Source organism: Eretmochelys imbricata, chromosome 4 (genome assembly GCF_965152235.1).
Source record: "Eretmochelys imbricata isolate rEreImb1 chromosome 4, rEreImb1.hap1, whole genome shotgun sequence".
Lineage (NCBI taxonomy): Eukaryota > Metazoa > Chordata > Testudines > Cheloniidae > Eretmochelys > Eretmochelys imbricata.
Window position 1 is genome coordinate 26,882,095 of NC_135575.1, and position 27,919 is coordinate 26,910,013.

At 40.1% G+C, this 27,919-nt stretch overlaps 1 protein-coding gene across 2 annotated transcripts in view; it reads left to right on the plus strand.

Moving 5' to 3' along the window:
• The window catches only part of GRID2 (glutamate ionotropic receptor delta type subunit 2), a 1,026,718-nt gene that overhangs the window by 918,294 nt on the left and 80,505 nt on the right, over positions 1-27,919 (plus strand). For both annotated transcript variants that reach the window (XM_077814385.1, XM_077814386.1), the window contains one exon: positions 19,157-19,323. In XM_077814385.1, coding sequence (XP_077670511.1) covers positions 19,157-19,323 — 167 coding nt within the window. The remainder of the gene's footprint in view (positions 1-19,156; positions 19,324-27,919) is intronic.

Genomic DNA, 27,919 nt, shown 5'->3' on the forward strand with positions numbered 1-27,919 from the left:
AAAACAATTTCCCAGTTCCAATATTTTAAGTTTCTTTTCACCAGCTGTGGGAAAGGCTTTCAAGTGCTGGAAAGAAGTGACTGTTGATAACTGGATTATACTTGTCATTGGTTAATTAACAATAATATGGTTAATCATTATGCTTACAAGGTAACTTCTTCTCTTACCATTTGAAACATGTACCTTTGGATATTTTTAGGGTGAGAGCACTTCAAAAGAGTGAGTACTTGTAAGTGTGTCTATAAATATATGCTTTTTACTACATCGTGGATTACATTTATTTTATCTTTCATATTGATTTTAATATTATTTATGTACTCATCTTTTCAGTATGTTTCTTCTACTACAATATGTTGTGAGTCCTTTTAGTTATATACTACATGGTTTGTGTGAATATTCCTTTTTTACAGTGTTAGGACCAGATGCTTCAAACCCTTACTCATGTAAGTGATCCCAGTGGCTTCAATTAATATATTGGGGAATGCAAAAGGTGTTTTTTCCACTGCTGGTATTTATGATGCTATAAAATTAGTTTCCATTAGCTTCAGTGAGGACAGTTTTGCAGAACAGCCCTCTTAAGGAAGAATTCTTAAGCGGACAGAGGCCCCAGATAGCATGTCCAGAGAGGAATTTGGACTGAGAATTAGGTACTGTGGGAAGTAAAGGAAATTGTTTAAATTAATACATTAAATTAAAAAATAAAAAAACATTCACTTCAAGCATAAAGTTAGTGGCCAATTATATGTGTGTGGGGGGAGGAAACGATGGTTCGCCTAGTTTACAGCATAAGAGTGCAGAGTGTATGACAGTTTTCCTTGTGTCCAAGTAGCATATGTGTGCACCTGGTGCAAGCATCTCATGGTGCCTGAAAGCCTAAGAACAACATCTTCAGGCGAAAGTTTCTGAATTGGAGGAGCAGAGAGAAAGCATTATTATTGATAAAGAAAGCATACCGAGACCTCATAAGTGGCTGCCTTGATTGTCCAGCTGAGGAAAGCTGCTGTCTTAAGAGGGAACCCTAGTGGAATAGAATAACAAAATCTGTTAAACGGGAATCATTTGTAACAGAAACATATTCGAAGATGGAACTTTTCTTTTCCAGCTCCTGTCAGAGCATTCTAAACAATGGAGAGTAACAAAAAATCAAATTCTAGAAAGTAGCTGAAAAGGGTCCTTTTAAAAGCATATTAAACAGGAAATAAATGTTTAGATGTTATACAGTCCTGGCCCTTTAAAATTCTTCCTGATCTTCCAGGGATTTCCTACCCATTGTGTGGGTTCCACTCAGTAACACTGAGTACCTGTAAAAGAGAGAATGTGCAGGGCTAGGAGAATTTTATAGGGTCAGAACAATAAAACACCTACTAATTTATTTCTATATAATACATTTTTTGCATTTGTATGAATGACTTTGAACAACATTTCAGTTGTCTGTACTTTTGGTTGGATTTTCTCTTCTAAAGAAATCGTGATGGTTATATTTACATGCCTAGAGAGGTTGTGGAAGCTCCTTCACTGGAGGTTTTGAAAAGGAGGCTGGATAGCCATCTGTCTTGGATGGTTTAGACGCAACAAATCCTGCATCTTGGCAGGGGCTTAGACTAGATGACCCTTCGGTCTCTTCTATCCCTATGATTCTATCTTGATATATGAGAGAATTACACACCTAATGGCAGACCCTCAAAATTAAAAATGTGTCCTTAAGTATGGTGTCATAACCTCTGAATGCAGGATAGTACTTTAAAAGTGTGGGTAATTTTTTAAACTATAAAAGAAAGGGGACTGTTAATATGTTGTGAAATACTCATAACTTTCCATTTTAACATCTTATTTAGGTGTTTAACATTCTTTTAGTTCAGGTTATTGTGGTTTTTGCTTTAATGAAACAAGCAGCATAACTGATAATAAAACACAGAAACAGATTAAGATACCTAATAAGGTGGTGGCATTTTCCCAGTAATTACTATGTATACTTCAGCATATCTGTAAGTCTGTTTTGATACAGGGCTACAGTTTCTGATAGAAAATTCTGTGATGCTATTACCTGTGATTTTTATTGCCGCCTCCTGATGTTCACTATTAACGGATGGAATGATTTCTTGCACTCAGGTAGGATATTTACTGGTGTGCATGACTAGTTAGGCACTTAACTGACCATATGCATACACAAATGCCTGATTTCCATGCAAACACAGGTTGCGTAAGGCATGCACTCATATATCCACGTGCATAATTAACCTTGAAAATCTGCTCCATAATTCCTGTCAGTCTAATGCAGATTCATTTTCGGGAAGGCAATGAACTAATTTCATGGCGTGATAGAGATTAGAGATGAAAACATCGAAACCATGGCTTATTCCATTCTTCAATATTTTAATTCCATTTTTCTTATTTCTTGTAGTGAGTCATACTGAGGTTTTTATTAATGTGGCAGGAGCATGGCAAATATTTTAACTATAATGCTATATTTGGCAAAAAAAACCACACACACACACACATTTGAAATGAGATAGAAATGTGAAATAAGTCAAATGTAAAGAGTGACAGAAATGGGTTGGGGAACTTGACGGGGCTAATGGTGAAAGGTGGGAACAGTTCCAGGAGCAAGGGAGGGAGACACTCACCAATAGACAATAGGTAGCTCATCCCCCTGGGAATTTCTGGCATCCGTTGGCCAGCTGGGGGAAAGGGTTGCTGATTGGCCAGCATCCCCCATCTCCCAGGATTTATCCCATTGCAGGGGTCATGTGGAGCCTCTTTTGTACCCACCTGAACTAGGAATGGGAACCTGGCTTGATAGGTGCTGCAGGTCTATCTGATCACCTGGTTACGGGGTCAGGAAGGAATTTTTTCTCCCATGGGCCAATTGGAGGGTTTTTTGCCTTCCTTGAAGCACCTTCAGGCCACAGTGAGTGAAGTAGTAATGTGCTTAGTACCTAACTGAGGTACTGGGGTTTAATTGTTTGTTCATCGCAACTTGCAGCCACTTTCCAGTGGTGGGTAAGAAAATAAAATGAATGGTTCCCAGAGGCAAAAGCCCTAAGATTGTGATGATGGGCCTGGGGCTCATGTGATAAGGTAAGACCTTATTGCCCTTGTGGGCGGAGGTCTCCACCCTTCTGTGCCCTTGTGAGGAAGTTGGGGGGCAGGAAGGGTGCTAGACTCAGAGACAGCTAAGTCCTGGGAGATAGGCTGAGCAGAACTACCGTGCGATATGGATTGGTATGGTACAGAGCCCTTTAACTGCTGCATTGGAACCAATTAAATACTTGGTATAGGAGAGCATGGGTGATTGTTGGGTAGCGCCCCTCCTCTATGTTTAAGTTTAATAAAAGTTGCAGTTTACTGCTTAATTCCATGCATGTGTCTGTCCTCATTTTGCCACTGTGTCCGCATCAGTGACTGAGCAGATATTTATCAAAGAGCTATTCCTCTTGTTTATAGTGGAGTGATATTTGCACTGTTGCCAAGTTTTAATCAAAAAGACTGCGGCAAAATGTAATGAGACACATGATACTTTTATCACCCAACAGATTGGAAGGGATGATGACAAACTGGGAGAGAGAATTATTTGCAGTCCTAATTACTCCATTTGTAAGTGTTTCCATTCTTTATAACTGCTGCAAATACAGTTCCACTGAAACAGGAGCTGGTTGGGAATTTTTCAACAAAACATATTTGTCAGAAAATGCTAATTCCTCAAAACCAGAACTGTTCACAGTAAAGGTTTGGTTTCAATGAATTTCCCATTTCAAAAATTTTTTGAAATTTGTTGTTTGAAATTGTCAAAATGAAAGTTCCTTTATATGGTTTCAAACAATTTTTCATTTTGAAATTTAAGTTAATTTATATTGAAAATTTTAAATTTAAAATGGTCAAATTCAAAACAAAACATTTTGAAATTATCTAAAAAAAATATTTTGATTGACCCAATTCAAAACCATTAATACCCCCCCTGCAACGGCTTCTATGCTGTGTGTGTTGTAATAGCGACGTCCAAGGCGGGAAGCAAAGAAAGGACAGACATGCTGAACTCAGACCTGTAGCAGCATTATTTTCATGTCTGTTTTTTTAGTCTGAAGTATCTGGAAATATAGCTGTGAGAAGAAAAATTTATCCAGAGGCACGACACACACAAAACGTAACAGTGAAAAATTAGGATGGATATAAATAATTCAATAAAAATAGAACTTGAAATCAGTCTATGGAAAGCTAAGAGGTCAAATGCTAGCCATTATTGAGCTGACAGCTATGATACTCTCTGACACAGAAAGAGCACACCAGGGTATAATCTTTACAGCTTTGGTACAAGGCTGGTGACTTGTTATTGGGCTAGATTCACTCCGACAGGCATGGAGGGGCTGCAAATCTGTGCCTGTTGGAGCAGTTAAGCCTGAGGGGAAGATTCACCACAGTGAGAAAAGGGGTGACAGTCCTCATGCAGGTTTTATGTGGGAAAGGGTAACTTTAAAATCCAGCTGGCACCCCAGAGGAGCTCACCGTTGGAGAGGTTCTAAATCTATACTGCTCCCTGAAAGCCTGACCCTCCCTTCTCCTGGCCCAGCCCACTTTTGGAGTTCCAGGCCCACTGGTGCAGTGTGGGTTGTGAGCTGTTTGTGCCTCTTGGCCCCCACTCCTGGCAATCTTTCTACCTCCCAGCCCCTGAGGCTTGGGTTCTGTTGGCCTGTGTCCATACAGTCCATGAGAGAGAGAGGAAAAAATACTGCCCCTCCCAAAGTGATGTTCCTCACTGTGTTCCTTTCTCTCTAATCTGGAGAAAATCATCATTTCCCTCAGACGATATACTCGGTATAAAGGGGAATGAAGCAAATTGTCACTCTTTTTAGACTTGTTGCCCAAACATCCATCATTTTCACCACCAGATGAAAGCAAAGGAGTAAAAAACACAAGCAAGGAAGGAAGATAAATGTGCAATACTAAGACTTATGTCATGCACATTTTTTTCTCTAATGAATTCTCCTATCAACCTCTCTAACAAAAATAACTTGAAAGTAGACTGAAATGCAGATGAATAGAGATTTTTTGTTTTGTTTGTTTCTAAGATCTCTTGGGCAGAGACTTGTCAGCACAGTTTTGGATGCTATGAAATAAATGAATGGCAACATTTATCCAAGCACCTTAGTTTGGCTTGTTGTTTTGTTTTGGTTTTTTTTTTGTAATTGGACAGAAGAAACTAGATCTGTTTTTGAGGACTCTTTTCCTCACATGTCCAGCTGTTGCAGAGAGGACGCTTTTAGTACTTATGATTTCCCTTAGCAACTCCCTCCAAGGCCAGAAGAAGGAATAGGCATCATAAAGCCAATGCTAGTGCCCCAGTTCCTGGAGCCACATGATGAGATGAAAATCTCAGCTTTCATTTAAGAAAAATATTTCTAGCTCTTATGGATGGAAAGAAATGCTTGAAAAAATATGAATTAAGTGTAAGTGATGTCTGCCTGAGTTGGGCAGAGAGCCTAAAACAATAGCTCCCAGAGGTGTGAACTTTGCTCCCGCCCCAAGGAGGGGTGAAGCCAGGGTACAGTAACAGGACTATAGCGGGTGCATGTCGGATATGCCTACAGTTCTGGATTGCCTTAATTTGGCCCGACTTCTTCCCTCGATTCACCTGCATTTATCTCCCACCTACAACACTAGATAATGTAATCTTTCCAAAAATTGTAGAAGGTCAGGTTTTGTTCCATAATGCTATGCCTCTAAGCATAAAACCCTTTAGTTCGTCTGCTCTGTGTATGTTCAATAGACCATTGTAATTATTTATTTGTGAAAATCCTAGAAACGGAGGGGAAAAAGCACACCCAGGAGTCTTGAAGCCAGGAAGGGTGCTGACATCTGAAAGTAGGTAAGCAAAATGGTCACATAAAGACATGCTCTGAGCCAATATGTATCAGTAGATAGACATCCTAGTGTGTTTGGGCTAGCCAAAGCTTTCCTTGGCTGCCCTGAGGAGCCTGTGCTGCTTGAAATTGCAGACCAATGTAAATAGTATGTCATAATATATTTCTGTCTGTCTGATCTATCAGACTAACCTGTCAGCATAGCAAAAGTGCCCATTGCCCAAATATTGAGGTACTACTTACAAAGTTATTACAAAACACAAGATAATAAGTACAGGACGAGGGGAAGAATATATTGCCTGGCGTGTGGGTTACTGAAGCTAGCAAACAGTTCAGAGGAGGGAATCTGCCTTCTCCTTCCCCAGCCCTCCCTTATGCGCACACAAATCTGCATAGCCGGATCAAGAATACTGCTAATATGAAACATGGTGCAGCTCAGGCTAAGGGTGCATCTGCCAAGCACCAGTTTAGTCTCAAGCAAAAATTTAGAGCCGCTCTGATGCTGCTCTAAATTGTACTAGTTGCAGTGGCCCTCAAGAAGCTGCTCTGGCACCTGAGCATGGGATCCCAGCAATTTAGGGCATGGCTCCTTTGCCTCAGGCATGAACTATATGCTGACAACTGGATTCACCTAGGCAAGGGGAATCCTGAGCTGATTACTTAGGTTTGCTTTGCACCACAGATTTGTGGAAAGCAAACAAGGATGTGGCCTTAGATCTTTATCTTCTGACAGATTCTTTGGGGAAGGAAGAAGAAAAGGGAAAATAGGTCTTAAGAGGTGTTTAAGCTCTGATTTTTTTTTCTTAGTGGATGGGGGCAGCCATCAGGACAATAGTACAGTAGTGTTGATGGCACTGAGTGTGACACCCCCTGGCACCCTCATATTCATCACAGTCATATAATTATGATATGTTTTATACAAAGTATGCCTTGTGAGGTATCAGTCTAAAAGTCTGCTAGACATTAATATCTTGTTGGATGGTATGTGCTATCACTGTATGTGAAGCTATGAAGTTTGCCTATGTATGTGCTACTGAAACCTGTTGTGAGATTGAGAACACCCACAAGCAGCCTTCCAGGTAAAACAATAGAAAGGCCAAACAATGTTAATGGCGTATTGAGGACATGCACACAAGCACAAGGATTACCCCCGGAACTGTGTACAATAGAAACCTCTCAGAGATAGCACTACACAATGGGTACTGTTTGACCCAGGTCACAGCAAAAGAGCTTTCCAGCAAGTTGGAAGAAGATATTAAAGGGGGGGAAATGACATCATGACTGCACTTCACTCTCCCTATAACACAACACTCCTGAAAGTACCAGATGAAAAGGAATGAACTTGGGTGGAAGTGCTGGTCCCAGGCTAAAGGGATTTCTAGCCTGTGTATGGAATCTTGGTGGATTGCTTGTATCATCAGTCAGGGCGAGAGATTACTGATTCAGATCCTAGCTAATATTGTAAGCTTAGTTTGTGTTTGTTTTTGTTTCTTATGGTAATCTACTTTGATCTGTTTGCTATCACTTATAATCACTTAAAAGTTATCTTTCTGTAGTTAATAAATATGGTTTATATTTTACTTGAAACACTGTGTTGCTTGAAGTGCAAAAGGGATAAATCTCAGCTCATGATCAAGGGTTAGTGCATGTCCACTTTCCTTTGTAAAAGTGGTGGACGGGTAATAAATTCATACTGATCAGGCTTTGATCAGGGCAGGATGGTACAGCTCTGGGGTCTTAGGCTGGGGAGCTGAGAATGTTTAAGCTCTAGCCTCTCTATTGTGGGTTCAAGAGTGGCTGAGCATTCATGAAGAGCATTCATGAACACAACTGGGTGTGGTCCCTGCCTGTGGAGCTTGGTGTGAGTGCAAGCTGGAGGGCTTTGCAACTTGTCACAATGTCACAGTGCAAGAGGGAACCCAGAGTGGTGACACAGAAGGCTCAGCTATACCTCAGTTCCAGGTGGCACCCCCCAGAACCCCGTCAAACTGAGAGAGACCAGAAAAATACATTGGAGTAAAAAATCATCTGCACATAGAAAGATGGTTATGCATTCCTATGGTTCCTATGGTCCTATGGTTTATACAGATCCTAAATAAAAAGAGCAATGCCTTGAACTTTCTCATGCTCTAATGCATGAGACCAAAATTAAGGAATTGAATTGAATTTAAGAACAAACCACAAGTAACTATTGTCTATCCCTAGGGTTGACTTACAGGACTCAAATGGGAGCATAGACGAAACCAATGTCCAAACTCATTTATGGTATAGATCAGCACAGCCAATGGGAATTGTGCCTCCATACCTAAGGACTGAATTCTGCCCTGAGACTTAAATAAAATCAGAGTGGGGAGCTGTCTTTAGTGGAATTGCGTTTTAAATTTTCCCATCAATAAGATCGGCACTTGCTATGGTTCATCTATGCCTGGGGAAAGGCTGAGATGCTTCCACATAATTTCTACAGGTGACCTTTGCTGGTGTTCAGTTAAAATGTTACTCACTAATATCTGTACCACCTAAATTGTCAGGTAAGAAGAAAAAGGCAGGGAGCCACTCTGAAGAAATGGTTCATAACCTTTTAAAGTAACACATTGCAAGTGGTTTTCTGTTCCCGCTGTGCTTTTTTTCCTTCTAGTTTTTTTCCCACTGAAACTGGCATTAGTTTCAATTACCTGTGGCTCAGCTGCATGTCAGTGATCAGAGAGATCTGCTACCTTTCAGTGCTTTGCTGTGACAACTTGAAAAGATTACTAAATACATTTTCTTTTCCAATTTAGAAATTGTGGTTTTGCTTTGTCTTTACCCCGTCAACTCTGGTTATTATATTTTTGTGACTTATATAATATCATTAATTACAACAGCAAAATTCATATTTATTTTAGCAGCTGGAAGCCAAGCTAAAAATTGAGGGACAAATTCTGTTCTCAGTTACAGTGGTGTAAATCTGGAATAATAATGTTCACTTCAGTGCAGTTATTCCAGGTTTACATAGTATAACTGAGAGCAATTTTACTCTCAATGCTTGATAATCTTTTCTAAAGCAATTGGCAACAAATTTACTATACAGTACCTCTTCTAAACCTGATGCAGTAACAACTGAAACTAACACACAAGGTACTGAAACCTGATATGACAATGTAATGAAAGATTAAATCTGTACTAGAGAGAGATGAAGTTAGGAGTTCTAACCCCCTGAGTCTCATTATTCAATTTCCAGCTTGGACAATTTTTATGGATGAATTTGCTCTTTTCTATTCTATTGTACTGAAAAATAAAATATATTAATTTCAGGTCAATCAGAATCAAAAAGGAAAAATATTGTTTGAGGTCAAACAAAATGTTTTCTTTTGGTTTTAAGCTAATTGAATTTAAAAAAAAAATTGAACCATTAAAAAATGTTTTCAATACAATTGAAGTACATTTTGAAATGAAAAGCTGTTTGGAATTAAAAAAACCCTTCCATTTAGAAAATGTCAGTGATTATTTTTTTAAAGAAAATTACCGAAACAATTTGGCAAGTTTGATGTGAATTGGCAAAATGTTTTGGTCAACCCAAATCTGCATTTTTCAGCAAAAAAAAAAAATGTGGATAAAAATGTTTGCCCAGCTCTACTCATGGGTGTCATAATTTGGATGCCTTGTGCCTCCATTCTACCCTATTGGCTGAACTCCAACACCTAAACACATCTCCCATGGTGCACTGCAGTCTGCCCTCTGACCAAGTGATGCAGTGCATCATGAGTCACATAACAGCTTTAGTATGGGAGATATAGTTTGACAGAGGCCCTGGCCCACAGGAGAAAATGGGGCAAGAAGCACCAGAACTACAACTCCCATGAGGCACCATGGCACCAGAGGCGGATACAGTTTAAAGTTGAGCTCACTTGAAACAAAAGCTTTTGAGTCAGTCCAATAATCTGTAACAAAACATTTTGCTTTGGGAATGACAAACATTTAATTCAGACCCAAATGGAAATTTTTCTGAAGTTTTCATCGCATTCAAAATTTCAGTATTTCAACTTTTTGTCCCAATTTGAGATGAAAACAAATCAAGAAATGCTGATATTTCATTGAGTTGGAAATTCCATTTTTCACTCAATTCTAATAGACAATAACCTTGGTGAGATCCTGGGACAGGAGATGATGGAGCTTACTGTGTTTCCAATCCCTTCTACTCAAGATGCTTTCTTGTGAGGCTGCTTAAAGGTGGCCAGCAAACTGCCATTTAGCAACATCTGGAAATTTAGAATTAAGATTCCACAGATAACTTTAATTCTGCCCCCAAACCCTGCCATGTCCCATTTTAGAGTGCAGTATCTACATGATGTGAACCAGCATTTAATCTAAGTATTTCAAGTACTCTTCCCATTGCTATCTACTCTCTGTAACAGCTAAGGTCATAAAATTGTTTTGGAGAATAAAGTACAGTTCCCTATGGTCTGCATCTAGTGTTTGTACCGTGGATGACTAGATGTATGGTATGTTGATGCTCAGCTTTCAGACCACATGGATAGGAAACATAAAATTAACAGCATATGGTAGTGTTCTTCCTCTGTATAGCTATTGTAGTAGAATGGTAGATACTGGATAATATATAAAAAGAAAAGGAGTACTTGTGGCCCCTTAGAGACTAACAAAAGCTCACGAAAGCTTATGCTCAAATAAATTGGTTAGTCTCTAAGGTGCCACAAGTACTCCTTTTCTTTTTGCGAATACAGACTAACACGGCTGCTACTCTGAAACCTGGATAATACATGTAGATAGTGGACTGTGAAACAGTGTCATCCCTTGACTATAATGGGTATGTGAAATGTGAGGGCAAGTGACTAATCTGTATCTTCTGTTTGTTTCTGTATCTTCTGTTGTGATCATTGACACATTCCAAAAGGGTGAATCTGATGAGACTCTGTCTCTGGATACGCGGTTCTTAATTAAATAGTGGCAATTCAGTTTGTGCACTGTTTGGTCAAGAAAGGTCTGCTACAGTTGGGTGTGTGGGGGTGGTTTTTATTAAAAATGTGTGCAAAAAGCACCGTCAGTGTGTTTTTCTGAAGTAGAGGAACTACGGTAGGTAGTGTGTTCAGGGATTTTGTTTGAGTTTCCAGACTTGAATACATTTATTTTTCCCCAATCAGTTTAACCTTAATTTAAACATTGGACTTCAAACATTGTTTTATTTTTAAAAATGTATACACATTTATGTAACTAGAATATTCTATTGTTTTTATAGATATTACTTTTAATTCTATGTAGCCTGTAATGTATCTTAACATTTTTCCCCTGCGGGTTTATTTAGCTCTTTTAAAGAAGAAATACAGATTTTTTGCATATCCTGCATATTTCTTTTTGTAAATACATTTTTAAAAAATACTTTTATAATACTCAAATGGGTATTTGAGTACATAGTTACTCTTTATTTTTTTCTGCTATAAAGACTATAATTTTCTGTAATTATAAATGTATATTAAAAATGTTAAAAGTTACATGAAGCACAAGATTATATAGTATTGAACTCAAATACTGTGCTATTGGAGCCTGTAGCTGCCTTCACTTTTATGAGTTGGCCCAAAGACGCTTAGAAATGCCATCAGTAAATATGAATCAACCTTATGCTTCACATCTAGTATATACACACAAAAATATAATGGATCAAATGCATGTCTGGGGTAACTCCACTGCTTTTGATAAAGTTGCATCAGGGATGAAGTTGGGACAGTGTTTATAGTCCAGGTTTCTACAAGAGGAAAAATCTTATAATGTGTAGTGATGCACAGACTTATGGAAATAATTTTTAACAGCACTGATGTGCTGATTTCCCCTGATGTGTATAATGTGAAGTAGATTCCCTTTTTACAGTAACTCACCTGGAATGGGTCACTAAACTGAAGAGTGGGGTCAAACGTTTTGGTCCAATAATCAATCTCTGAATTCACTTAAAATCCAGTGTCATGCATACAAACGATCCTTATAAAAAAACCCATATATCTAGTTTTGTTTCTAATTTTGTATGGAGATCTTCATCAAATACACAAAACTCTTTTTAGCCTTTCTCTTACAACACTCGCACGAATGCTGATTATGTATGATGTAGAAAGAAGGAATACAATTCATAGCTCTCGGGCTTTATACCTAGATTGACTGGAAAGCTGGGATTGCTGCTGGGGTTGGACTAGATGACCTCCTGAGGTCCCTTCCAACCCTGATATTCTATGATTCTATGATCACCATAGTAGCTGAGCTCCTGGTCCTGGCCTGTCACCCAGCAGATATGCCAGCCCAATTATCCATCCTTCCGGCCACAAAGCACCACTCCCCAACCCCTGATAGTGAGGGGCAAAGGGGAGATTGCCTCAGGGTTCTCTAGCCCCCATTCCCCTCCATTCTGTGACCACAGACTTCTCCATCGCCTGGCACTTCTCCATCGCCTGTCCTTTTAATGACATCAAAATAATGGAGTGAATATTAACTCTCTGTCTAGAGATCATTCTCCTTTAACTCATGTTAAAAACAAAGTCCATGATATTACACACTTCCTCCATGCAGTTTTTTTCTCAACCCTCCCAGGTGCTGCATGATAGAATGTGAACTGCATTCAGATTTGCCATCATTCTGAAATGGCATTATCTCCCCATGAAATTACAATATAACTTTGTGGAAATGTAGAATTCAGGAATACAAATCTGCAGTGAGCTGTGAGAGATACTACAAAGATCCTGTCTTTTTCCCTTGAGGTTTTACCTTTATTTAGTCCCTATAATTGATTGTTGTTCCTTAGCTCTTTGTCATGATGCGGAGCTGGGGGTTTTGCTGTTTGTCATATGTCTCAGAGTGGACAATTTGCAACATGCCTGTGGGAAAGCTAGAGAATCTACGCTCATCTCAGTGATGAGGCTATCAGGCTTTTAATTATCATTTTGTTCTAGAATCCACTTCCTTCTTCATTCATTGTGCCAGCCCCCACTTCCTCAACTTCCCATATAATGGGTACATAGACACGTAGCATATAATTGGCATTCCAGATGCAGTACACTGTACTCTGTTAAAACTCTGTTCTCAGACCTGGATCTCATCTTCATTTTTCTTATTTTTCCTGTGTTTAAAATCTCTGCAAATTGAGAGAGAAAAATACCCATGAAGATGTACTGTGTGAATCTGAGAAGATAATTTTGCCCTTATGCTAGGAAGCGCACACTAAAAAGGGAACCAAATTCATCTAATACTGCCAGACAACTTTACAAGCAGTTGTCACTCTCTTAGGGAATGCACTCCTCGTTACCAGATAGATAAATGTATCTTAGAGAGAGTTCGGAAGTGAGCAAAAGAAATAAATAACAATAATTGCGGGGGTTGAAAGGATTGATTTAGGATAAAAGATTAAAGAGAGCTACACAAACTATATCTAGCTTGGCTAAGTGACAAGCAAGATGGTGGAGACGTGATTACAGACTATAATATTTGAAAGATTCAGCCCCAAAGAGGTAGAAAGATTATTTAGAGTGACACAAGGAGAAAAAACTAGAAGTGATGAAAGAAAGATGAAAATAGTAGAAGATTGAAGAAGGAAGAAATAAAATATTTATGTTCAATATCAAGAAAAAATTTCTCATAGACCTACTTGGCTAAGGAATAGTCTCCTAAAGGAAGTGGTGAAAGCTCTATTGCTTGGGACAAATAATGCAACAAAATGTACTGTGCTGTATGGAACAGTACAGTATTGGTAGGTAGACGGATGACTTAGTGTGTCTCCTCAATGTCTCACTCCTGTGTCCCATAAAGAGCGGTGTCCACTGCACGTACAGCCTGGGATACTCCCAGACCCTAGACATGAATCATGAAGTCTCTGCTGGAATCCAAGCTACACTATCCTTTAGGATGTAACTTCATCTTTTCCCCTCTGCTTCCTGGCCCTCTTGAGATGATTTGCAACCCCAGTGGACTCCAGAGGGAGAAATTGCTACACATCCCCAAACCCCAGGGCTACAATTGCCCCTGGCCTTTGTGCAGGTCATGAAGGGTGTGAAAGAGAGTTCCTTGCACCCTGTCCTCCTCCCACCATCCTTGTATATTCATGCAAGCTTCATGGACAATCTGATTCCCTCTCTGCTCCAGAATCTTAGTTGTTAAAAAGAAGAAAATTCCTCCAGCTCTACAGCATTAAACAAAAAATGTTCCTCTCCAGTCCTTGTGCGTTTAGTCCAGAGGAGATTGATTACACATGTGAAAGAGTGTGTCGCAAATGCAGAAGCCTCTTGCGCATTGCATCTCACAAACAAAAATCTATCATGGCATGCTTCAGTAGTTTTTATCTGTAAACAGTCTTTACAAATATCATCTAGATTGTCAAGCTCCGATCTAAATGATGTAATGACATGGTGTAATTTAATATGCTGACTTGGGTTTTAATCCTCTTTTGGGCTGCCTAGCCCCAGATGGCCTCCTTATGTTCTGTTTACTTTTTACTTAGCTATTATTTATTACCGTTGTCTCTGTACATGTATCTAGTGAATTCATCTCAATTTTACAATGTGATTGTCTAGTATGATATGGAAATGAGAGTGGAACAAGGGAGAGGAGTCAGGAGAAAAGTATCATGACTCCTCCAAGCACCCAGAGAGACCAATGGAATAGCAAGTCAGTGAAGAATCTGGTAGAACTGATAGGAACATTTTTGACGAAACATTTTACATTGGGGAAAAAGCCAATTTGTCTAAATTAAAAGTCTTTGTGGGAAAGGGTCATTACTAATAAATGTCCCATTTCAAAACAATTTTGAAAAGTTTCAAAATTATTTAAATGTCGCATTTTGATATTTTCAAAATAAAAAAATGTTTTTAGGTCAAAATGACTTTCCATTTAATAATGTAATCTAATTATTAGTTAAAGAAAGATTTTGACTTTTCATCCTGATTTGAATTGGGAATATTTTTCAAAATCTCAAATTCTCACAAGATAGGAAAACCATTTCCTACCTGGCTCTCATCTGACTGTCTCATTGCTGGATAAGTTAGTTAAAACAACTGTTGGCCTGCAACTTTTGGTTGTGGTATCGTCACTGGAAGGTGGCAGGGAGGGAGATGGAGGATGTGAACAATCAGAGAAAAGGCAACAAACCCAAATCCACAAGAGAAATAGGGAGCACAAGAACAGTTGCTGGCAAGGTCTTTACCTCTAGTGTTCAAATGTGGTTTAGCATTTCTTGAACCTGAACAATGGTTCAGCATTTCTTAAACAATTCCAGTAGTAACTCATGAAAGAGTTCATTCTAGGGAAGTACCTTTACGGCTTATAGGCTGCAGCAAGTAGAGGGTGACAGAATCAGATGCAGTTTAGAGATGACAGGTCTGTACTTTGTTGTATTTAACCGCTCATGGAGAACATAATCACATACATTTGAGCAAGTCTGACATTCCATCCAGTTGAGGAAAGTGGTGCACCAATGCATTGCAGGGGCACAAATTTAACATAACATAAATTATATCCTGAAAGTATGTAGGAGACTGAGGAGAATATGTGGAAAAGGAAAAGAAAGGCATTAAATAGGAGTAAGTTCCCTGGATGGTAAAAAGATGATAAGCAGAAGTAGGTGCCCTGGATGGTTGCAGTGCAATTTTCTTTGGATGCAGTACCCACAGTGGAGTAGTATAGATGGAACTGATAGCACCATGTGTTAAGTTTGGCTGACACTTCCCATTATAAATTCTTGTCTTCAGTTGTTTATAACTTGGACAAACTTTAACCATTTGGGATGATATTTTCCATGATGTGGTCTGCCTCGTGCTGAATGCTTTTTGGAAAAATTCAGCCAAAAACATGTCCACTATTTCCAAGAGCAAGGTTAGAGAAAAATGCATTGTTTTGCCTAAGGTCAAAAATTCCAATGACGTTTTCTTTGAAAAGCTGTATTCCCCCTATGCTTTGGAACAGGGACTTCAAAATTTGGTATGGAGGTGTCCTTTGTGTCAGGAATGTCTCTTTGGCCATCTCTGTGAAAACTTACCGAAATTTGCCAAGTTATAAGCCTTTAAAAAAATTACAGTTTGTATATGCTCAGTAGAGACTTGCTAGAGCTTTGCAGACTAAATTCCATAAAAATCCCATCTGCACTGGGCATGCTCCAGCCCAGGGCTGAGCAGGACTTTCCCTGCACTTTCAGCTCTGTGCTACCACAGGACAGGACAGGGCCAGGCACAAGAACTGAAAACAGCCTCTGCTGTTTGACCCAAGCAACTTGGAGGTAGGAGATGCCTAATACAAATTCAGAGGGGGCAAGAGGTGGCTTGTGCTGGGAGAGTAGATTGGGACAGCGGGGTGAGAGAGTGAAGTGGGAGACTGGGGAAAGGATATGGGGGCAGAGGTAGCAAGCTGCTAACTTCCCAAAAAAACCTCACAGCCCCCACACACGATCCACAGGGAGCAGAGGGTAAAGGGATGGGGGATTTGGGATATGTGGGGGAGCTGAGGAAAGGAGTTGGGTGTGGAAGGGGATGGGGGTTGCAGTGGGGGAAGATCTGGGGTGCTGGGTGCCAGGATGGATGGTATGACAGAGGGGGAGTCACACAGCTTTGGGATTGGGGATACATGGAGGGGCCCAAGATGTGAGGCAGGACAGGGGGCATGGAAGACGGGGTGTCACCTGGCTGTGGGGCAGAGGATATATCAGGGAACCAGTACTTACTGGGGAATGTAACACCAACCACTATGTCCTGTCTCCTCTCCTGCAATGCTGGCTGGGTTTGGCTCCTCGCTTCAGGCATTGACCTGATGGCAGGGCTGGCCAGGCCAAATTGGTGAGAGTGGTATTGTGACTTGGTGCATGCGGTCACAGCACCACTTACTCAAATTTAACCAGGCTGGCCCCCTGCCATCGTGATGTAAGGCTGGGCCATATCTGAGTGGCACTGTGACCCCGTGCATCAGGTCGCAACTCCTGGAGCGGGGAGCTAAGCAAAGCCAGCTCTATGATCATTTGACACATTCTGGTGACCCAGTTTTGAGTCATGATCCAAGTGGAGAAACTCTGCATTAGAGCAAAATCCCTTCCGGCTCCTGGAATGGGACCTAAAATTTCTGAGTTTCATCATTCTTCTGCTCAGCAAATATCTGTGAAACCCACTGGTAAAGTGCATGTCTCATCTTTCTCTAGCACTGACCCACATAGAGGATGACAACCTATTATTGGTGTCAGTTACTCTTTTAAGTCAAGTGGGAAAGGCCAGTACAGTGGATCTAAAGGCTCCAACCCTGCTAATGAACCATGTGGGTGTCAGTATGATGCCACATGATGGAATTTCTGGGACAGGGTTCAGTTTGCTTTTCTAAAAGCATAGGAGATTACACACAAAAAGAAGGCAACCTTATGTAGGGCATTTCCTAACTTTTTAGTGTTTGACTTTTTAACCTTAGTAATGATCTTTTAACATCGTGTGTGTGTGTGTGTGTAATTTAATACAGGAAGTTGATATACTGGTGGATAAGATGTGAGATGTATCCTCTCCTTACAGGAGTAATGCTTGTGTTTAGATGCTATGGCCTTCTTTACATCCCAAAATTGCACCGGCTTAATTTAAATCAGTGGGGTTTTTAACCATTTTAATTAAACAGGTGCAAACCCCCTTAGTTCGGATTAAATGAGAATTATTTCAGATTAATTAAATCTTTTCCTAATTTATTTAGGTAAACCAAAATAAACCTGGTATAAACCAAAATAAGAGTATCCACGCAGCTTTAAGTTCAACTGCTGCTACATTCTTGTGTAGGCAAGCCCTAGGATCAGTTCAAGATATGGACCCAGCTGAAGAGTATGTTCCTCTCTAGGTAGAGCTAATTCTATTTCACATGCCAGTGGCATTTACGTCTTGGACAAGCGGGCCACCTAGTATTAATAGTGCTGCTGCTGTGAGGAGTGATATGTCCTGGCGGATTAACAAAGATTTTGTGTCTGGATGGCAATTACAATTGCAGATTCAGTCACAATTGTGGTGATTCACATCTACGAGCCCAAGGGCTTCACACGGACAACAAAAGTGCATCAAGTAATGCCAGAAACACCAGGGCTAGTCAACAATACTTCCAAGAGCTCCATCACCCTGGATAATAAAATAATCTTCAGAAACACAATCATTTAATTGTTTGGCTAAAACAAGAAAGCTGAGCAAGAAAGCTATATTAACATAGCGGAAATCACTAGCAAAATAAGCTGCATGAACTGCCCATGTAAGATTTGCCTAGCAGATTCGACAATCTAGCAGGGTGGGCAAGGGATCTCATTTTCCATTAGTATAACTTAAGGAAGAAATCTTTCCATCAGTGTGGTCTAAGTGGAGCTTTCTTTGGAATGGTATTGTAATATGCCAGTCGTGGTCCATCTTGACAATGAAACACAGAGCTGCTACTGTGTTTTTTTTTAAATACAGGGGAAATATATCTGTAGAGCAATGCTTCCCTTTAAAAGAATCTTGTATTTAGGGTCACTGAAGCAATTTTCTATATAGATACTTATCTGGTTCCAATCACCACAGCCTCTGAGCACCTCACAAATATTAATATATTTATTCTCATGGTATCCTCCTGAAGCAGGGAATTACTATTCCCATTTTACAGATATGGAATTTAGACAGAGATAAATAACCAGATTTTCAAAAATTCTCAGTACCCAGCAGCTCCCTTTGAGCACTTTTGAAAATCTGGCCACTCCATGTTGGTCCTAAATGAGAGTCGTGCTTTTCTGAAAATCTGTTACCAAGTGACATGTCCAAGGTCATACATGGAATCAGTGGCAGAACTGAGCATTGATGACAGATCTTCTCTGTCTCAATCCATTGCCTTCACCATAAAATTATCCTTTCACCAGGTCCAGAGGGTTGGTCACAAGTGTGAAGGGAGTAAAATAGGCACTGCATTGATTCTCTCTCACAAACACATCTACACTGTGTGAATTTAGCACAGGTGAAAGGTGCCCAGTTAATAGCCCTGGGGACTGAAGTCCTCCATTTGTACACTGAACCAGAAGAGTACAAACTTATCCCAAATTCTCTACCAGCATGCCTCATCTCTGAGGGCAAATTGTTTTCAGTTCACATTCAATTCCTAGCATGTCTGCTGCGTCTACAAACAAAAGAATCAACCAGCATCAGTTGTGGCAGTGGTTTTGGGGATATGGACACTTACCTGCTGGGAACTGGACTGAAACCTCAACATTTTTTTAACCAAACAGCCTTCAGATGGTAACGAGTTTTGGTCACAACTACCTTGTTTTGGAGTTGACAAGCTGTAGCCTTAAGCTCTTCTTCTATTTGCTACAGGTGAAATATGGGAACTATGCCTTTGTGTGGGATGCAGCAGTACTGGAATACGTGGCCATCAATGACCCAGACTGCTCCTTTTACACAGTTGGGAACACTGTCGCAGACAGGGGATATGGAATTGCACTCCAGCATGGCAGCCCCTATAGAGATGTCTTCTCGCAAAGGTAAGATTCTGGAGAGGATGGAATAGGGATTAAGGGCAGATATCTCTCAACTGTGAAACCATTTCTAGTTGCATTTTCTTTGGGAGAAAAACTTCCTGATTTTCTAAATATACATTCACTTACTTGTGAACGTACGTAAAAACAGAAAAATGTCCCACTTTGCAAAAAGAAAGGAATGAAAAAAGACACTGGAGTCACCTGGCCTTACATCATTGAACATATCATTGAAGCAGGTAACTACCAATTGCATATTCTGGTATTTTATGCTGAAGTTGATTATTCATTCCTCTAGCAGTATCATTAAAATACTTAGTTTTGCTTTAGTTGCTCTCACCTCTCCTGAGAAACAACAGAGAGTTGAACTGAAATTTGTTGGCAGCAAAAAAGATTTGTGGAACCTATATTATGTGGATAGCAGGGTCCCCCACTCAGTGCTCTTGAGAAGATGTCCCCTCCCCAAAAAAAGTTACAAGTCTTTTCTAAGGAGAGAAAATAGTGTAAGAAAGTTAGGAGGTATTTCCAAAGCTTACTCAACTTTTTGGAGCTGCAAAAGTGAGATCTCTAGTGAGATTTCTGGTACCTATTGCTTTTGGTCAGACCAGAAATACCAACAGAATTGTCTTTATTGTGCTTTCTCAGCATTCAGTATTAACTCAAAATTGCAGATGCATGTGAAATGGGAAAAAAAACCAACAATAACGAACAAACATACTTTTATAAACCACAGGAAAACTTTATTTTGTATCCAGTTTGAATTTTGGATTAAGGTCTGGGTGAATTATATGGTTCCTATTTATTCAAACCTTTTCTCCCAAACCTATTGCTAAGTATTTGTGCTTAAGGCAAATAACAGCATTTCACACTTGCTTTGTTGGAATTTCTTTTGTGTGGCTGTCATATTGGATATCCTTCCCTATGTCATATGAATATGTTTCATTCAGGCTTGTACCCCTTGTGTTCACTTTCTTTTAATAGTCAGACTATTCAGATACTGGCACAGATACCTGCAGAAAGCAAATGTCAGAGTTATAATATTGAATATTCACAGGCCTGAATTTTAAATTCTCCTGTCCAAGTAATTGTGCCAGAATTGTGCTTGTGCATTCATCATCATAGGGAAAAGAGACAACCAGAAATAACGCTATGTGACTTATCTGACCAGTTACAACTAAGCAGCACAGTGTGATTTTTAAATATTTGCATTCACTTAATAGAGTATAATATTAAAAAAGATGGTTGTTGAATTATTTCAAGTAATACGTAAATTCAAGGAAATCGTTGTCTGCTCACAGATATTCTATGAGCAGAAAGGGACTAATATTCAGTGAATATATTATTGATTGGGAACTATTTGCCTGACTTGTGCTCTGAGATAAACTTGAACAAAAATCTAAAGTTTACAGAAGTGATGATGAAGTTAAATGCATTGAGTTCTATATCTGATTGTGTGTGTGTGTATGTGCGCGCGTGTGTGTATATGTGTGTATGTATATGGATGTGAGTGTATGTATATAAAACATTATAGGGAGTTGCTTGTCAAAAATATTGAAACTTTCCGTGAACATGACCAAGTAAGCTCAGCAGAAAATATCTAGGACTCGAGCATTGTTCACTTGATATACAGTACGCAAAATAAGCAAGGAAAAATCCTTCCTATAATCTTTCTAAGGAATTTTCCCAGCTATCTAAGCTCTTGAACAGATACATAGAGAGGGGAGAGTGATGTGATCAGGTGCCATCTTGTTCTGAGCATTATCCACATGAGTTTGATTTTTAAGAAATGGAAACAGAGAGAAGCTGGAGACCAAGGATGAAATCCTGGCCCCACTGAAGTCACTAGGAATTTTGCCCAGTCTTGTACATTAAGGTTTTGATACCCTCAGATCAGAGTGAGCTATATGTGCAAAATAGCAGTAGTATTTTCATTTTATTAAGAGTAACTATAATTTTGTTACTGATACAATAATAGCATCTGCAAGCAGGGATATGCTTGTAAGGCATATTAGTCCCCACGGTATTAGACATGATCACCACTAGAGTTAAGAAAAAAAAAATTCCCTTCCCCCTGAAACACACATTCTGAAACCTTCATATGCAATAGCCTCTCTAACTACTTTTTTTTTAACTAACAGGTTTAAAAAAAGCAAGAGTAACACCAAATACAAGATTTTCTTTCGAAATTCTGCAGATTTAAGCATTTTGGGCTGAAAAAAATCTTTTGGCTTTCAGCACAGTGTAGAAATTGCAAATAGTAAATGAGAAAAGTAGTTCTGCTCTAAGTGGAATATCAAAATGTCTTCAAATAAGCTTTTTTTTGTGGTATTATTTATTAAAATAAAAGGGTAAAAACTGGAAGCTTTAGAAAACGAAGCAATTGGTCTTTAAATCTATGTATAGACTTTGTTCTAAGCTGAAACAAAGATATGAATAGTTAGGTTTTTGAATATTTAATGAGACTGGTTTTTAGCTGTATTCACATGTGAAGGGAACCACTCAGGGTCTCAGATAGCCATGGTGACGACCATCTGTATAATTGTATCTCTGAAACCAGTTGATTCCACTCCATCTAGAATGCAGATACAACGTAATTGAATCAAAATAATAGTGAAATCCCTCTAGGAAAGATTTGAATAATGGACCTTTCAGCTTGTCTCAATGACTTCATAATCACTTGACAGATTTTGACAAATACACCTGTCCATGCCATTAGACAACAAATCGATGTGCTCAGGTAGGTTAGAATACCCCCCCCATTTTTTTTTTTTTTTGCCATTAATAGATGACCACCTGTGCACGAGCAGCCCTGTGGGCAGCACACTCGAGTTCTTTTTTTAAAGTAATGACAGGAGCTTTAATACTGCGAACTACTGAATGCTACAGGAAAAGTTCCAAGAGGATGTGTCCCTTGGTTCAGTAGGAACTGTGTGCCGACATGCAACATGACACCTATTAAGAACTCTCTTCAATCCTGAGCCTTAAATCCTCCATTGTGCTCCTGGGAGGTATAAAAGTAATTGTAAATTCTGTCAGGATATGTCATAGAAGTCTATATTTCCCATGGCACTACAGCAATTGCTCAGTTCTGAGCATGTGGTGTCTATTGTAGGTCAAGAATAAGGCAACCGCAAAATGTTCTCATCTCATTCACTTCTCCACTTTTTCTTTTACACTCAGATTTTTCAGTTCTGTGTTAGGATCCAAACGATAGATGATGATCGAGAGAGAAAAGGTAAATTTTTTATAAGTTTCAGAGGCCAGTGGCCTGATTTTCACTGAGGTAATTGGGAGCTGTCAGTGCTCAATACCTCTGAAAATCAAGTGTTAGAGGGCTTTCCCTTCACCCCCTCCCCGGTTCTTGTCATGCAGACAGAAAGCAGAAGACCAAAAGACTGAATTTCAGGCAACGGGATATTTGTTGGGGTTAGTTCCAAGCCAGCATATCCATAGCTCTACGTGCCAGCAGAATCTGTTTTCCAATGATCCGTTCCCAGCTCTGATGCTGCAGAGCATTGCCTGTGTTCACATTCCCACCTCCTCCTCCTTCTCCTAAGGCTGATATATACCTGTAGTGCATCCCCTAGTCACACCCCTTTCAGCTTATGGTCATGTTCCGTTTTGGAGGGTCATGAGTCTGGGGTCTTGGTCCCACCTCTTTTGTATTCCATGGGAGGGATAAGAGGTGAGGTTGTGCTCTGGCCAAGGCCAGGCTTTTCTTTGGCTTCTAGTGTTTTTATGCCTCTCCCCCATCCCGCTCCTAACTGGTTGCTTGACCTTGGCTTAAGAGAAGAGCCAGACAGCTTTCCAGTCTATGCTCATCATATATTACACTCCCGCCATATCCTGTATCACTTTAGCTGTGCTCTGTTTCTTATCTGTTTCTCATTGTACTAACAAACCCATCTGGCTGGGCAGAAGCAACACACCGTGTCATTATCCTTTGTTCTTCACACATATAAGTAAGGATTTAAGAGTATCAAAAGTCAAACCCAAAATTCGATCTGAGGCTGACAAACAAGGCTAAATACTAACATCGAGCTGCAATTGTTTTGTATTTTTCATACACAATAAGCAACTATGTTCTTATTTGTTGAAACAACTTTACTTTGAGATGAAGGGAAACAATGTAAGAACAAAGGTAAAGTCACCATCAGAAAGCACAATGTGTCACTCCTCTGTAGCTTGCAGGGTCAGCTGTGCCTTGCAGAATGGCAGCTGCCTCAACAAACTTCTGGACACTTAAAGTTGTACACACAAAAAACAAGATCATAACAATTGTATGTATTATACTCATGACTTCAGAGGAGAAGTTCTTGGCACATGGAGCTTCAGTATTGCTACTTTGGAAACCTAACATTGCGCTTACCAGAAATGATGAAAAGTCATGATGAATTAGTGGATCAGAAGGTGAACCCAGTTCCCTTTTTTTTTTTTTTTTTTTTTTACAATGATAAACAAAAGAAATAGAGACTGGTAGTGATTTTCCTGGTGCCATCTTCAAAGCTTTGCTTCATGTACCTCATTCATCATGCTTTCAATAATCCAAATTTCAGATGCCTAGGAAAGAACCAGGCTTGTACATGCAGCATACTTCCTAGCACATCTGGTGTAGCTTTTGGCTGTGCTCAAAGCAGCCTGGCTCTCTCTTCTGTCATTTTTATCACTTCAGTAAACCCATGGGTCCCAGAAAGTCTCTGCCCTGTTTCGGGTAGAGATGTGTTATATAGGAAGCCTTTAAGATAAACTCCAGTTAAAGTCCCCACCTCTGAAAATGTCACCCTCTCTCCATGCTGCTCCAGCAGACCTCTGACTCTAGATGAAAAGGAGGGTTGCTATATTCTGTATACCTAGTCTCTGTGTCAGTGGATCTAGGCCAGTGGCCCAGGACTAAAAGTGGAACTATGAGAAGAGCTTATAGTCTCACCTCAATAAAATACCTTACCAGCAAAAAACTATCATTGTGCCCTTTACAACCCCACCTCAAGCAATCCATTCTCCTCCTCCCACCTCTCCACATAAGTATCCTCCTTCTCTTCCTTGCAGAGAACCTCTGACCCACAAGTCTACAATACAACCTTACAAGTTAAACCAATACTCCCCATAGTAGCTTATCACCAAAAATAATAACCTCCCCATAATAATGAATATGATGAAGACAGACCCTCACTATCCTAGGAAGGTTTTGTCTCGCCACATCCCACCTCACTGTATGACCAAGGTGGAATGCCCCAGGGAGTTCTATGCTGTCTAGAAAGGAGTTGCCTTGCTTATTATCTGTCTGCACCTCCCCTGCTGCATGCAGCTGGTGATGGTGGTACAGCATAGTATGCTTTCCTTACAGGGGTGTGATGGGGTGTTCACCCCACACTTGCCCTGAAGGGGTTAAAATAGGCTAAGAAAGAGGCCAATTAACAAGACAGGCCACAGCTGAGGGGTATTGGGTGGCTTCAGTAATCTCCTGACTGAATAATGAGGAAGCCCAGCTGAGGAGGAAGGGACTGGGCTGGGTATATAAAGACAGGAAGTTGTTAGCAGAGAGGGGGCTGCAGGGAAGTAGTCTGTAGCTGCTCCCTGAGTGACGGGGTGTGTGTTTGGGGGTTACAGAGCAAAGGTTACTCCCTTAGAGGAGGAAGTTTGGGGGCTGGCAAACCTGCAGAAGTGGGGGAGCCAGAAGGTTCGGGAAGGCTCAGGGAAGAGGCAGTAAGATCCAGAATGGAACAGACCATGGCTGCTGAAGAGAGGGTCTCTGAGCTGGAACCTGGATAAGAGGGTGGGTCCAGGTTCCTCTACTAGCCACTGGGGAAGTGGACCAGCTGGGCAGTGGATAGGAAGAGGGCCTGAGCCCATTTGTAAGAAGATACTTTAATACCCTGGAAGGGAGGACACACATGACTCTGCCAGAGGGCTAAACCAGGAATACAGGGCATCTTGCCTTGCTGAGAGCCAGGAAGAGAAGGCAGAGCCTGTGGTGAGAGGTGGAAAGGAGGTGGTGAACCTGGAATCAGCTTCTGACCAGGAGGAGGTGCACTAGCGGTGAGCAGATTCCCTGACAAGGGGTTAGGAAACTAACTGTATTGGTTCTGCCTACACTGCCCCTTGTTCGATGGTACTGGTGCTTGCGGGGCTTAAATTAATAGCTACATAATAAAGTCTGAAATAAATTGAAACTCAAATAGAAACACGGCTAAAAGTCTAATGCAGCTTTTTGCTTTATTATTAATTGGTGGGGGAGGGGTTAAAAGATTCTGATGCAGCTGAGCTGCAGATGGAGCACGATGAGACAGTGTTGGGGAAAGGCACTGGAGCTTTCTTAGTACAGTGTGCATTTCAGGGAAGCTGGTCACAGATAAATCACAAAAAAAGGACACAGTTCAGTATGATTGGCAGTTTTAGTTCAATAGATGCCCCAGGCTAGAATGTCAGAGGGATTCTGCAGGTTGGAACTGAGGTGCAATGGAAGAGCCATGCCTGAAAGCTTTTACATCCCCTGCCTACACTGAGCATGGTCCAAGTTAGTGCAGTAATCCCTTGTCTTCATGATGAGCACTTCCTTCACAGTTATAAAAAGAAAAACTGGTTATGCAATGCAAATTGAATCCCCACTGATTGTGTAAGCTACTGCAAAGAAGCACTCTTTTCTGTATGTGTTAAAGTTGACAGTATACTTTACCCTCTGAACTATTTCTTACTAATCAGCCTTTTTTTTCTTTTTTGTTTGCCTTAAGCAACTGAGTTTTGACATGTAAAGGGCCAAATTTTGCCCTCAAATGTACATGCAGTTCCCATGGCAGTGAAAAAAATGTATACTATATTGCATTCCTCGCATTATAATGTTATACTGGCAGTATTTATCCCTCACTTAAAAGTGCTCAGTTGTAAGTTCAAAAAACAGTAAAACTGAAATATATTGCAGCATGTTGCTACCCTCGGTGATCTTTTCTCGTTTTGTATTTCTAACGAGTACAGAGGTTGGATTTCGGGTAGCTTAGAACCAAACTTTACTGTAACAGACAGGCAGTGTTAGTTTGAAACTGTCAGCCCTGTTAACATACGTTGATGCTGATGGGAGCAGGGTAATGAGGGTTCTGCCAACTCAGTGAAGCAGATGAGCAGGATGTCAGAGAGATGGGAGTTGCTCTTTGGGAGGGGGGGTAGAAAGGATCTGGAATATGGACTGAGCAGTCCTGAAGAAGGAACTTAAGGAGCAGGCAAATCAGGGGAGAAAGCTTGAGCTAAACTTGTTTAATTGTTAAACCCTGTTCATAGGATGAAATCCAGAAAGGTGGGGGTGGAGGGTTGAGGTTTTTTTAGTTGCGGTAGCATGGGAATCTTCTGTACAACAAATTGAGGGAGATTTTCAAATAGCATAAGCCTTATAATGTATTTTTAGTGGCTGCTTTCTCTTCCTTAGTTCTTGCTTGCAACATATATGGCCTGTTTAAAGGAGGAAATGAAGTGTATTAGAGCTGGTTTTAAATGCATTTTAAAACCAGTTCAGGCTAATGCAGTTTATCTGGCCAATGTGGATGGGATGTTAGCTGTACTTTTAAGCCCCTATTAGTGGTGTTTAGAAAGGCCATTTTTATTTGCAAAAATTAATGAAAACAATATACAATAATTTATGAGATTTTGCTGGACAATAGAACCATTCTTAAGTGAATTTTTCATTCAAGAACGGTCATAATTTCTAGCAAAAACACTTAACTGTCTTTGCAGGCTTTCTTGCAAAATCAGATCATTTTTTGAACAAATGAAAGGCTATGTGAAAAACCTCTAACTGGTAGGCTTTCATATCTTACTTCCTGTGGAGGCCCTGATAGTGTGGTCAGATTTGCCCAGACAGACCTTTGCTCTCACAATTTCAGTGGGGCTCAGTGAAGGTGTGAGGACCTGCTCTTGTGGATCAGTTTGCAGGATTTGTGACTCCTACTCTGTACCATGGTTTCAATACACTATTTTAGTGCCAGACAAGCCATGTTAGCCCAAACTGGTAAACCAAGGCGTTAGTCCCATTTGTGTTGACTCTGATGCCTTTTATAAAAACTGAGCGACTTTTCCACTCCCATATTTTGTTCTTGAACATGACTTAGTTCTGCTTCATGACTAAGTGCAGGCACACACACAAAAGGATACAGCCAAGCAAAACTGTACTCACCGCTTTATTCATAAAACACTTTGCAGAGTGCCTTTAGTAATTTGCCATTGTAACTACTTGCAGATAGAGCTTTCACTGCAATACTTTGACACTGTATTTAGTTCATACTTGGACTGCTCAGCTAAAAATTCCATTTGTATGCATTTATTCTGCTTCACGTATTATGTTATCAGTCACTTTCAATATTTCAAAGTCACAGCAGTCTTTTTCTGACACACATTTCTCAGAATGAACTGCATTGATTGCTGTTATTACAGACTGCAGTTCCTGAGTAAGGGGAATGGCTTATATAGAACCAGAATATTGAAATTGCTTGATAAAACAATAGATAAAGCCACGTAAATGAATATAAATGGACACTTTAAATGGACAGCAAAGAAATCCAAGTTTATAAAGCCAGCATCTGAAATTCAAAACTCATGAAGAGAAATGTAGTTAATTTTT